This window comes from Hippocampus zosterae, chromosome 9, assembly GCF_025434085.1.
Source record: "Hippocampus zosterae strain Florida chromosome 9, ASM2543408v3, whole genome shotgun sequence".
NCBI lineage: Eukaryota > Metazoa > Chordata > Actinopteri > Syngnathiformes > Syngnathidae > Hippocampus > Hippocampus zosterae.
The window spans coordinates 10,128,340-10,140,370 of record NC_067459.1 but is presented as its reverse complement, the minus strand read 5'-3'; the positions used below and the strand labels follow the sequence as shown (position 1 = coordinate 10,140,370).

General features: G+C 42.0%; 2 protein-coding genes across 3 annotated transcripts; one reads left to right on the top strand and one right to left on the bottom strand.

The window, feature by feature from the left end:
- Positions 1-93: 93 nt before the first annotated feature.
- On the top strand, positions 94-6,301 carry si:ch73-15b2.5 (rho guanine nucleotide exchange factor 19). The gene is made up of 12 exons (XM_052077356.1): positions 94-351; positions 1,267-1,428; positions 1,496-1,575; positions 2,126-2,415; positions 2,867-3,027; positions 3,143-3,295; positions 3,364-3,493; positions 3,727-3,801; positions 3,881-3,973; positions 5,015-5,163; positions 5,279-5,452; positions 6,117-6,301. Exons 1-12 carry the CDS (start codon positions 128-130, stop codon positions 6,160-6,162), a joined length of 1,737 nt encoding a protein of 578 aa, XP_051933316.1. The 5' UTR covers positions 94-127; the 3' UTR covers positions 6,163-6,301.
- A 576-nt stretch (positions 6,302-6,877) lies between these two features.
- cplane2 (ciliogenesis and planar polarity effector 2) lies at positions 6,878-8,927 on the bottom strand. 2 transcript variants are annotated; one of them, XM_052077357.1, is made up of 5 exons: positions 8,447-8,927; positions 8,197-8,349; positions 7,454-7,578; positions 7,218-7,357; positions 6,878-7,120 (listed from the first exon to the last, which is right to left on the bottom strand). In XM_052077357.1, the coding sequence occupies exons 1-5, from the start codon at positions 8,556-8,558 to the stop codon at positions 6,928-6,930; spliced, it is 723 nt and encodes a 240-aa protein (XP_051933317.1). In that variant the 5' UTR covers positions 8,559-8,927; the 3' UTR covers positions 6,878-6,927. The 2 variants fall into 2 exon arrangements, with proteins under 2 accessions (XP_051933317.1, XP_051933318.1); XM_052077358.1 differs by having other exon boundaries at positions 6,878-7,088.
- Positions 8,928-12,031: the final 3,104 nt, after the last annotated feature.

Here is a 12,031-nt window from a genome sequence, read left to right as displayed (position 1 = left end):
GGCATGAAACAAGTACAATCTCAAATGTAGGTCGATTGGATAACTTTAAAAACTCATCGCACGTGCTGTGCGATTTTTGATTGACATGCCATTTAATCAGAGGGACAGTGGTCGCTCTGAAGGCAAAATGGCTGACCTGGACAGCACCGACCAAGCCAGCAGCAGCTGCGGAATAGGTGAAGACGTCTTCGCTCAACTGCTTGCTTACTTTGAAGGCACTTGGGCAGGAGAAGAGAATAACCTTAAGTCCCGGTTTCTTACTATGACCACGACAACGGAGGAGCCTGATGTGCTGGTCTTGAACCCGGAAGAATCTTTAAGTGGCCCGATGGAATCGAGTCAGAATCACAGGTAAGACCTTAAGTGGTGTTTGGGAGTGGGGGGTTGCAAACTTGCAAACCCTGATCAAATTTGCGTTTTGACAGCATTAAATGAAAACTCCTTGAGAAAGTTTCGTCTCTGCGGACATTTTTTTTTGTCTTTCACATATGAGCCCTGCTGTCACAAATTGATGCTGATTAGTCGCAGCTCAACTCTTAAGCTTTTGTTTTTTTAAGCAAATACTGTAAAAACAAAACCACTACATGGTGTAAATTGCCCTCGAGTGGTATATTTGAATATTTTATTTTATTTTTACCATTTTTGTGCACTTGTAAATTCCGAAATGCTGTTTTGTTTTGTTTTCCCTCCCACCCGATCATGGCAAGGAAAGCTGGATTTACTATTATGGGTGGGGTGTAAAGTTGCATCCAAATGACAGGGTATTTTTAGAATATAGATGTGTTCGTAATAAAGAAGTCAAGCCTACAGAGAAGCACCATGTTAAAGCTTAAAGATGAGCAGAGGTGCAGTGTTAACGATAAGCAGTACTTGCTCAAATATCCAGCTAAGTTGTCGACAGGGGTTGTGCGGGATATTTGTGGCAACGCGTCTACTGTATGTGCCACATGCAGAGGTGTCATTCCAAATCCAGAAAGATTCTACCCCCCCCCCCCCCCCCCCAAAAAAATGAATAACTGCCACAGTTTGGGTTTTAGCGACAGGCGCCCCAAGGCAGTGAGCTCTTACTGTTGAAGCCCATGTGGCTAAAGCCAAACGCTACACGAATTGACAAGTACACAAAGTAATTTGGTGATGAAGTGTTGCCTCCCAGGCTAGGAAATAAAGCACAGGAATATGATGCATTTGCCAGCTATGTACATGAACAATTTCATATATACTGTTGTGGGAGGAAAAAGCTTTTAATCCTAATCAACTGTCTTTTAGTCCTCCTTTATTAGACATATCAACAGCCATGAAGTCGGTTGCGATGGGAATGTGGAATTTTGGGAAAATGCATTCCATGCCAAAGTTATTTTGGACTCCTGGACATGAAGAAAACAAGTCTCCTTCTTTTCATCCAGAAGATCAGGATACCACAGAAGAAGAGTAAGGTGTTGTGAAAAGACTGTAGTAGACCTATATGGGATGGCATTTAAACTAATTGCGCCTCCAGGCCTGTGCAGGAGGACGACGAGGAGCAGCAGCAGCAGCGACAGGCCTTTGTGTCCTTCCACTCAAAGTACATTCACGAATGTAAGTGTAGTTCCGTATTGTACAGCCTCACATAGTAGCAAGAAGCCTTTACTCAATTGTTGAGCTACACGGTGAGCGAATGATTAGCACGCCCACTTCACAGTGCAGAAGTGCAGGGTTAGATTCCGGCTTCGTCCTTCCTGTGTGGACTTTGCATGTTTCCCCGTGTCTGCGTGAGTTTTCTCCGGGTTCCTCCCACATTCCAAAAACATACTGTATGTTGCAGGTTAAGGGAACACTCTAAATTGTCCTTGGGTGTGAGTGTGAGCGCGAACGGTTGTTATTCAATGTGACCCCTGCATATTGGCTGACAACCGATTCTGGGTGTACACCGCCTGCTGGAATAGGCTCCAGCGCGCCCGCGATCCGTGTGAGGATGAAGCCGTTTGAAAATAGGTGGCTGGATATAGAAAATGGATGTTACGTTTTACTGGTGTAGTGATTGAATTTTTGTAAACTAATAGTGGTACCACTTATTTTTTTAATTAAATGTTTCATTGAAGAATATTGGTAATATTCTTTCAAATGACTTACATTTTTGAATGTGTAGGCCCCCTCTACCAGGACTATTGTGTACAGGCGGTCAGAGATGACCTCCAGAGGCTCAACACAAAGACCTCTCTGTCTGAACTGATTGCCCCCCAGTACCTGCAGTGTCTGCAGTCCCGTCTCAGTCACCAAGAGTCCCCTCCACAGAGCTCACGTGGGTCAACCTCACCCGCTTCTCCGGATCGTCGCGTGATTCGCGTGGCGCCGTGCACACTGTGGCAAGACCTGGACGAGGTACAGGCTACCGGCTTGCTCGGCAGTCTGACGGCCCGACAGATTCGACTTCAGGAGGTGCGGCGTTGTTCACAGATATAATTTGGTTAAGTGGTTTCTGATGGGATTTGTGGGGGATGGTCTGCACATCGGCCACAGTTGTGCGGTCCAGGGTCGGAGCAGAGATTCTAAATTTGTAGTATTTGTTCGTCCTCTACTTCCTCGTGGATTGATTTGTTTGTCTACATGTGCCTCTCCAAATGTCAACTGGCATAGGCTCCAGACACTAATGAGGATAAGCGCCATAGAAAATGAATGAATTGATATTAAAGTAACAGTCCGAGGGCATTTTCACTCAAAACGACTCTCTCTCACTTGCTATTTTTTATTTACGGTATTTTAATCAGATATAAATGGGAGTCAGTGAAGCAACTGAACATTTTTTTTTGTATATTTGGTTGCTTATCACTAAATTTCCAATACTTTTTTCCCTTTCTGATCAACTCAACTTTCTGATCAACTCATGCAGTCAATGTTTGAGTTGATCAGCTCCGAGGCATCTTACTTGAGGAGCCTGGGCGTTGCTGTGGATCACTTCTACTCTTCCAAGGCCCTCAAGCACACCTTGTCCCAGATGGAGCACCATACTTTGTTCTCCAACGTCCGTCACATTAAAGCGGCAAGTGAAAAGTAAGAGCGATGCCACTTTACACCTTCTTATACGGTATGTTTAAAGACCGTTTGTCCTTACGGGTAAGATGGAGCCTATCTGTGCTGCCTCTTTGAAAATATATTCTTATTTGAGGTTTCTCATGGACCTGGAGAGCCGCCTGGGCAAGAGTGTGTTTTTATCCCAGCTTGGGGACATTGTACTTGACCACTGTCCCGCCTTCCGCACCCACTACGTGCCCTACATTACCAACATGATGTACCAGGAGGCACTTATCAATCAGCTGTTGTGAGTGTGCCGTGTTTTGCCGCCGGTTCCATGTGCACTCGCCCTCATCGCTCTTCTTCCATCTCAAGGCAGCAGAACCGTGACTTTGTGTCATGTCTCGAGCAGCTCGAGGGCGAGCCGGTGTGCCAGAGACAGCGTCTTAAGTCCTTCCTTGTCCTTCCTTTCCAAAGAATCACTCGTATTAAGCTCATTCTGGAGGTAATTTGCTTTTGACATGTGTTCACTTGTAAAATCTTTATTCAAGACAGCCTTTACATTGCAAAACATTGAACTATGTGAAAATGCAATTTAGTTCAATCAACATGATTCCAAGAGAGCTTTTGCATCATGTGTGCTCCAATTGTAAACTGATGATGGTGTGCAGTACTTTGAAACCATTTTTAAAATAAGATCGTGTACCTAATAAATCTAGATGTCTATTTTTTTCTTAGAATATCCTAAAACTGACTGAAGTGGATTCAGATGACGTGTCCTATCTTCACAAAGCCAAGGAGGCCATACACGGGGTACTGTTTCTTTAATTCCATGCAATTAAATGAAAATAAATTCACAGCTCATTACATCCTTTATTTTTGTTCGAGCCAGATCGTGATTGAGTGCAACGAGGGCGTCAAAAAAATGAAAGTCATCGAGGAACTGGTCTCCCTTGAGATGCTGCTGGATTTTGGCAAACTGAAGGTTACCCTTCATTTTTCTTTGTCAGACTGATGAAACAACAGAACCCACTTTGTTTCAGAAGTATGGTACTTTTTTATACATGCCACCACAATACATTTTGAAACAAAATAATTGGTTGTGTTTGCAATGTAGATTTTCATGGAACAGTTCTGACAAAACTATTGTCGGCGGGGTGAGTGGAAACATGTTTCCTCTATTACAGTGGACCCCAGAATACTCGTGGCTCAGCACTCACAATTTAACTTTTTTGCAGAATTGGATTTATTTCAATGCCCCCTCCTCTCCCCAATTGAAAAAAAAAATTTTTTGATGGAAATTTTTTTTGGGGGGGGGTGCTCAAACTGACTATCCTAACTATAGGGTATTTTGATTTTTTTTTTCCCCCCCAGCCCCAACCCATGGCCATCAGTTTTTGTTTTCTATTGACAGCCCAACCTGGTCCTTCCTTATGCCCAGGGAAATGTTTTAAGTTGTAATATTACAACTTGCCCAAAGATGGCAGTCATCGTTTAGACACTGTGAATAGGCCGGAGGATTTTTTATTTTTTTGCAGGGGGGGGGGGTCTTGGAATAACAAACAACGTACCTCAATTTTTTAATTTTGAGGGGAAACGTTTTTCTGTTTGGTGTCCGGAGGATAATTCAAAATGGGTACTTGAGTTGTTGGTTTGCTGTTGAGCAATTTTGTTCCATTCAAGAATTGGTCATTTTCATGCATGAGAGCCCTTTCGACAGAGCGGGCAATAATAAACCCGAGATAGGCAATTTTATTATTTTTAGTACTTTGCTTGCTAAAAGGTTATGGCAATTTGCAAAGCTTGAATCAAAATGGCTGGATAATAATCCTTGGACTGTTTTTTCGTTGTCCGATATTGGTTGTGTTGTACTGTACAATGAATTCGCAAAACTAAAAAGACATACAGAAGTGTCAAAGCTTAGCGCAGCCAGAAAACATGGTTCCCCCAGAAAAAATGAGACCCAAACAATGGCTAATATCAAGACGATGGATAATTCTAAAGAAATATCATTTCCACCTTTCAGGCGATTCCTCTCGTCATAAGCGGACGTTTTTTGGTGCACCAGGGTCCCTTGAGCCTGCTGACTGTGGAGACCGGCCCGAACCCCAGAATGCCCCTCACCAATATCTACCTTCACCTCTTCAACGACTTGTTGATCCTCTCCTCAAAAAAGTACTTGCTTATCGTGTGGCATCAAGCCAAATGTACCGTACTTGTAGAAGTAAAGCGAGATGTACTTGGTAATTTTCCACTGTGATCAAAGACTAAATCTCGGTTTTCATGTCAGGGAGCAGCGCTTCCTGGTGGAGGACTATGCAAAGTTCCCCACATACGTGCGCGTTGCATCTCTGAAGACGGAAGCTCTTGGAGCTCATGGTCTACCGCCCGAATCCTTCCTGCTGCATCTCTCTCGAAGTCACACTGGACATGCAACCGCCATGATACTAGTTGCACACAGCAGGTACAAAAGAAAGGTTGAAGGGTGGAAGTGTTTCGCGAGTACAGTAATCCCCCTGGGAAGGGACTGAGCTCATTAAAACAATCCTTAGAATTGGCTACTAATAATTTTAATTTGTAAATATAGTTGTGATCCCAAAGCATTTTAATCCCTGGCATAAGGTTTATGAGGCATGCTGTGATGTGTGAAAGTTTGTGAAGGATTGATTCCCCCCAACCAATCAATAGGTTTATAATTAGTGGCAAGGCACCACTTTGGTTGAAAGGAAGCTCCTCAAATAACTTAAACATTTGCAGCAAAGCACCACCTTTTTGTCTAAAGCTCCTCAACTCACTTCAACATTCTCTCAGCAAACGCGAACAACTCGCTCCGATTTTAGGATTCATTTGTAATAAATGACCAAAAAGTGCACAACAAAAGTGACAACTCAGATTTGGTAGTTTTTGTTCAAAATAAACTTGAGTGCCAAATTATACTGGATCATCTGAAATTGGAACAGTGGAAAAATTGACCATTCTCAGCATTTTATATCAGCCCTCAAATTCACAGCTTGGGACAGGTAAGTTGCAAGGGGTGGTCTGCTGGTGTTGGAATTTGCAAATAGTGCAGGGATGACTGTACTTGTCTTGTTTGGAGCTGTCCATATTAAGTTTGCTTTTGGCCACAGGTCAGACAAGGAGCAGTGGATGAGGGTGCTAAAGAGCAGTGACTGATTTGGGTTTTATTTTTCCCTTTTCACATCCTTTGTGCACTTTGGTGGAAATCTAACACAAAGTTTAAGGCCCTTGAGCACAATCACAACTGAAATTCACTTGAATAATTCACTTACCTTTTTCTCTAAGCACATCTATAGCAAAGGTGAAAGATCACATTGTGGCAACAGTGGCACATCTTTTTTTTGTTTTTAAATGATTTCTGATTTTAATGTATTGAACTGTTCATTCAGATTGACCGCTAATAAAAATTGTACTTTCTCATATCAATGCGTGAAGAAATTCAGTTTGTGAAAGTGGTGTATGTGAGGGTCTTTATGTAAATTAGCCCACTGTTGTGTTGCACATTTTCAGAAGGGGGCAGATAAAATATTTACTGGCTGGTTTTGCTCTTCACGGGTATGCTGGAACTCCCAAGACTGTTTCTTCAAAGAATTTTGGAATTTTTATTCATTTCATGAAAGTGAAGTGACTGTCATTAAGGTACAATTGTATCTGCAAAAATATGTGAAAATGAACATCGACAGTGCCTTGAGTTTTAATTAATTTCGTGACCACGCCAGAAACTTTAAATGAGCACACCGTAATATTGTTCTTAATGAAGACAAAATGACATCGGGGGTAGTATAAGATACACGCTTTTGTTTGTTTCCTAACAGTAATTGTTTGCTGGCGATGGTAGTGGGGTAGTATGAAGAAAATAACAGTTCTACTCTTCCAAAGTGCTGCACATTTTTAATGTTTTTTTTTTCTCGATGCCTCAGCTTAGACTTGATGTCCAGCTATGATGCAGTCCTGATGCCACAAACTTTCTGCCAGGCTGTTGAAGAGGGGCGCGGTAAGATCCAGTCTGTCGTCGTCCTCACTGCAGCCCATACGGAACACTGGTAACTGCCACGTCTCCTGGAAGCCCCTCACATCCTTCTCTGAGACATCACAGTGCATGAAAAGGTCAAATCAGAGCAAAACATCAAGGAAAACTCAGATTTTTGACCTTGTGCAAGAAATAATCACATTCATGCTAGGGTTCCATGAAAGTCAACTCTCAAGGATACTTTGTCCCGACCACCAAAGTCACAACTGGGCTCCCAGATGACTCATTCCATTTTGCAATTTGATTGGCGAGATCATCGAAAGAGGTTCTGTCAGTGAAGGAGAAGAGGAAGAGAACGGCATCCACTTTCTCCTTACAAGACTGGAAAAAGAAGAGAATGTTTAAAGGCGGGTGGGGAGGTTCATCTTCTTTACAATAGTGTAAGAGCAACAGGTATACATTATAAGTACTGCATACCGGGAGCAGATGGTCAAATCGTCGCAACGCATTTTCGCCGCAGTCCCACAACTGGAACCGAAAGAAGAGCACTCTGCCGCTTTCTTTCAGCTTTGCTGGCCAGTAAACTACTGTTGTCTCAATGCCTTGGATGCAAAACAAATTGACAAACATGACTGTTTTAAGTAGTGGTGGTTCCAGTCTGAGGCAAGAGAAGCACGGGCCCACCCTGGACTAGTCGCCAGTCAATATTCATCAAATATCAAATCTATCAAATATTTTGAGTCTTCAATGAACGTAACATACAGTCAGATCCATAAATAGATGGACATTGAGACAATTTGCTGCAATACAGCTCTGTACCACCCCACATTGGATTTGAAATGCAGCTGAGGCCCTGCAGTCCATCACTGGAGGCAAAACCTCGTGTGTGGTGATGTTCATGGGTTTGAGGCTTTAGGCAATACTTTGTTGCAAAAGGTTTGCAACAAAGTATTGAAAAAGTGATCTGATCTATGAGCATTAGCTTGTCCCATTACTTTTTGTCATTTAAAAAGTGCATAAAATGGGTTGCAATTCCTCCACCGTTCACCTGATTTGGGTGTAAATAACCCATGTTCAGAGTCTGCACTTCAAGCACATCTTGATTGTTTAAATGTGAAATCCATTGCTTTGTTGTACTTTGATGGATTGGCAAAAATTGTGTGAATGTCCAAATATTTGTGGACCTGACTGTACACGTTAAGGGTGCAGGGTGCTGCTACCTGTAGTTTCGTAGTGCGTGCCGGGTACTTTCAGGCCTGCCAGGTGTGCTGCAAGGGCACTTTTACCAACACCACTCTTGCCAGAGAGGAAGATCTTGTAGTGGACCGTGTCCACGGGGACATGTGGAGGCATCACCGGAGACTCCAATAGTCCTGTCCACACAAATTTTGATAAAAACTCAATTCATCCGCTGACCAAATATCACTAGTTTGGTAACAATTTTTTTTTTGGGGGGGGGGGCAGGGGTACCGAAAATCTTGCGGTTCTTCTTGTGTAGTATCTTGCTGAAGTATTCTTTGCTGTCTTTGCATCGGTGCCAATCGGCGACGATGATAGAGCCGGGTTTGGGAGCTTGAATCATTTTGTTTAACGCTCGCAGCTAGTGTCGGAGAGCTTATGGCGCATTAAAGAGGCGCCGTGTCGTTGGTTCCCTCCGAAGGTGTTCCAAGTTTTTGTCCACCAAAGCGTGCGTTTAGAAGGCACTTCATCTCGTTACATTCTTGTCTTCCCCAACATAACATTGTTGCCTGTTCATGGTGTCATTCTTGCGCCTTCTCAAAACATGACTTGGCGACTCCGAAGAAAAAGAATCTCCTAGCTTCGCTTTCACAACTATGTGAAACGAAATGTACTCCGTGAACCAGAATTAGTCAATTATCCAACTACCAAGTTAACTTTGGTTTGAAATCAACGCATACCCCCACACTGTAGTAAAACGGATGGAATCCTGACGCAACATGTGAGCAAAAGGTATCGCCTGGCTAACACCAACTGTTTACATACTCACGTCACTTCCGCCTCGTGAAAGCCAGCGTTGGGTGCATTCCCCAATAAAAGTAAATTGTACTAAAAACACACTTGATCGACATTTCGTAAATATGATTTTCACGTGTCGTGTCAACAATACTACTACTTTACTATCAATTACTGTTTGCATTCACGTCATCGTAAAATAATCACTTAAAAATCTAATTGTGTTTTAAATACATGTATTGACAGGTTAAGTTCGCTATGTATTGAAATCTGTCTTTGCGTTTTACTTTATTTTCGTTGTGGAAAATCCAGTTTTGTTCAAACTAACAAGCAAATTAGTTGTTTTGACTCCATTTTATTTAGTCAACTGTTACGCCTTAAATTCCATCTAACCCACTTTGTATGATCACGGTTGCATAAAAATCCAAATGGTTCAGATAAACGTGATGGAAACTGAAGCGAGCGCTGCCTTTAAATCCCCTCATAAATCGTTTTTTGCTCATCGGATACTTCACTGACGTTTTGTTAACTACTCTAGTCAACGGGCAGCAACATTGTAATCATCGAGACGAAGAATTTAACTCGGTGGTCTTGTGTTCATTGTCATACCTTTGCTTTAATTTATGAACGTATTTGACAAAATAGCATTTCGAGACGTAAAATTGCTGAGACCAGACTGTCCTTGCTTCATAACGCCGCTAGATGTCACCAAGTCCCTTTTCAGTCTAAAACATTTATAGAGCTCACATCTTGTAGAGTTCAATAGAATACAAGTTGTACTACAAAAGGGGATTGTCTATCCATCCATCCATTTTCTGAACTGCTTTACCCTCACACGGGTCACGGGGCATGCTGGAGCCTATCAGATGTCTTCGGGCAGTAGGCAGGGGACACCCTGAACGGGTTGCCAGCCAAATCGCAGGACACACAGAGACGAACAACCATCCGCACTCACACTCACACCCAGGGACAATTTAGTGTTCAGTCAGCTTGTCATGCATGTTGTTTGAAATGTGGGAGGAAACCGGAGTACCTGGAGAAAACCCATGCAGGCACGTGGAGAGCATGCAAACTCCACACAGGAAGGCTGGAGCCGGAATCGAACCCGGTACCTCTGCACTGTGAGGTCAATACGCTAATCATTGTACACCGGGCCGCCCAAGGGGATTACTATGTTTATTATTGTTGTATTGATTTTATATGTGCAAACAACCCGTATTGTGAACACCCATCTTTCCAGCAACATTTATACTTTTTCTGCCTTTAAGATATTCTTTGAACTTGATATGAATTTGAACTTGAACTGGAATATTCCTATATCCTACCACACCCAAAGTACAAAAAAATGCATTGGCAGCATTGCTTTTACAGCTCATAAAATATGAGGACCGTGACACATATTTTCTATTTGTTTGGCTCGGTCAGGAGAAAAAAAAAGGAAAAAAAGCAGGTGTTGCGGGCACAGCATCACACGCTATAATATTATACTAGGTATAAGGTATCTGCGCAAGCCTTTGCAGGTCTGACCTATAAACTTGTGAACTTTAATGTTTTCCTGAGGCAGTAATACTGAAAATTCCACACTAGGTAGTCACATGTTTAATTCCCGAAAGAATGTACGGTACTTTATCTGGGGGTGTTGCATTCCTATCAACCTGGTCTCCCATGACTCAGAAACTGTGCGAGGGGATTATGGTACATTTCCTTTCTGGTGCTTATTGAGCCCTAAAACTCCAAAAATATGATCCCAGTTCAACAGTGATTTTACCTCCAAAATCAAGGATGGTCGAGGCTGACCATCGCAAATGTTAAACCTGTTCACTGTTTGTTGCCAGTCAATAAAAAGTTTGCAAGAATAGATTTACCACGTCTCCAAACAATTATGCTGACCGATTATGATGTGTGTTACGAGTGATTTTTCTTCATGCTTGTCCGAGCTGATCAAGTGGGAAAATGACCCAACGCTACAATATAATCACTCAAGATAATCTTTCAGGGACATTCGATAATCAGGTTTTTTCTCAATTTTGATTGCAAGGTAGGAAAATTGCTCAAATTTGGCCAGATTTTCTGTATATGAGAGTTTGAGTTTTGTAATACGTTTGTGGTACATTTTGATGCCGGTAAATATTTTGTAAAACAATCTACATGTACACACATTGAGATAATCGGGTCAAATGAGAGCTTCAGATGTTCCTAAAAGATTAGCGATCATAAGACACATGAGTGTGCTGTGAGAATTCTAAAGGTCTTCTTTTGTCTTTAGATGCCAGAAATTTACAGAGACAGACAGAACAAATACACCATGTTCCATTAGATGGCAGAACGTATATAAATGACATGTGCACCCACTTTTTGCATTTGGCGGCTGACAATCATCAACGTAGAAACTGTTCAATATTTACGATCACAAATCTTTTTGTCTCTCACGTTTACAAAAATTAATTCTGACCTTAAAAAAAAAATCACATATACTTTAGCAGTTCCTTGAAAGCATGAGAATGTAAACAGGGACAATGAGACCTGCTTGACGGGGGTGAACACCAAAGGAAATGTAGCCACGCTGACGGAATACTCTTGTGTGTAGCTGTGACATTCTACTTGGCCCTGGCAAAGGCATTCTGTTTCTCAGTTTGTTCCAAAACTCCAGTATTGTATTTTATTTTATTTTTTTAGGTCTATTCTGATATTTGGCAAAACAAAATTCTAATAACCGATTAATTGGATTATATATTTTTTTAAGTCTTCCTTAATTCACTGTAATATCCATTGCAGATTCATGTTGGTTATTTATATCATGTCATCTGAGGGATCATGGGTCAAACCTATTTCGAGTGGGTTTCCAATTTTTAATAAGATTAGGGGCTCTGACATGGTGAAATCCCCACTCAAATCTCGATAATTCCTCACTGAAAAATGTGCCGCCCACACATTTTTTTCTCTGGATCACCTCGCTTGACCTCCGTTCTCAAAAATGAGGACATTTAGGAGATTTCCTAGGTGGATTAAGTATTGCATGCGGATTTAGGTGAAAGTTCTTCAGACAAGTCACTTCAGTCAAGGAGTTAATTGGAGGCAATT

What these genes read in the sequence shown, in the direction of transcription:
- si:ch73-15b2.5 (XM_052077356.1), top strand. Translation starts at nt 128, where the DNA reads ATGGCTGACCTGGACAGCACCGACCAAGCCAGCAGCAGCTGCGGAATA. An exon ending in GTATTAAGCTCATTCTGGAG is followed by an intron (nt 3,494 to 3,726) that starts GTAATTTGCTTT and finishes TTTTTTTCTTAG; the next exon opens with AATATCCTAAAACTGACTGA. An exon ending in CCAAGGAGGCCATACACGGG is followed by an intron (nt 3,802 to 3,880) that starts GTACTGTTTCTT and finishes TGTTCGAGCCAG; the next exon opens with ATCGTGATTGAGTGCAACGA.
- cplane2 (XM_052077357.1), bottom strand. Translation starts at nt 8,558, where the DNA reads ATGATTCAAGCTCCCAAACCCGGCTCTATCATCGTCGCCGATTGGCAC. An exon ending in CACGCACTACGAAACTACAG is followed by an intron (nt 7,579 to 8,196) that starts GTAGCAGCACCC and finishes TTTGCATCCAAG; the next exon opens with GCATTGAGACAACAGTAGTT. An exon ending in ACTTTGGTGGTCGGGACAAA is followed by an intron (nt 7,121 to 7,217) that starts GTATCCTTGAGA and finishes TGTTTTGCTCTG; the next exon opens with ATTTGACCTTTTCATGCACT.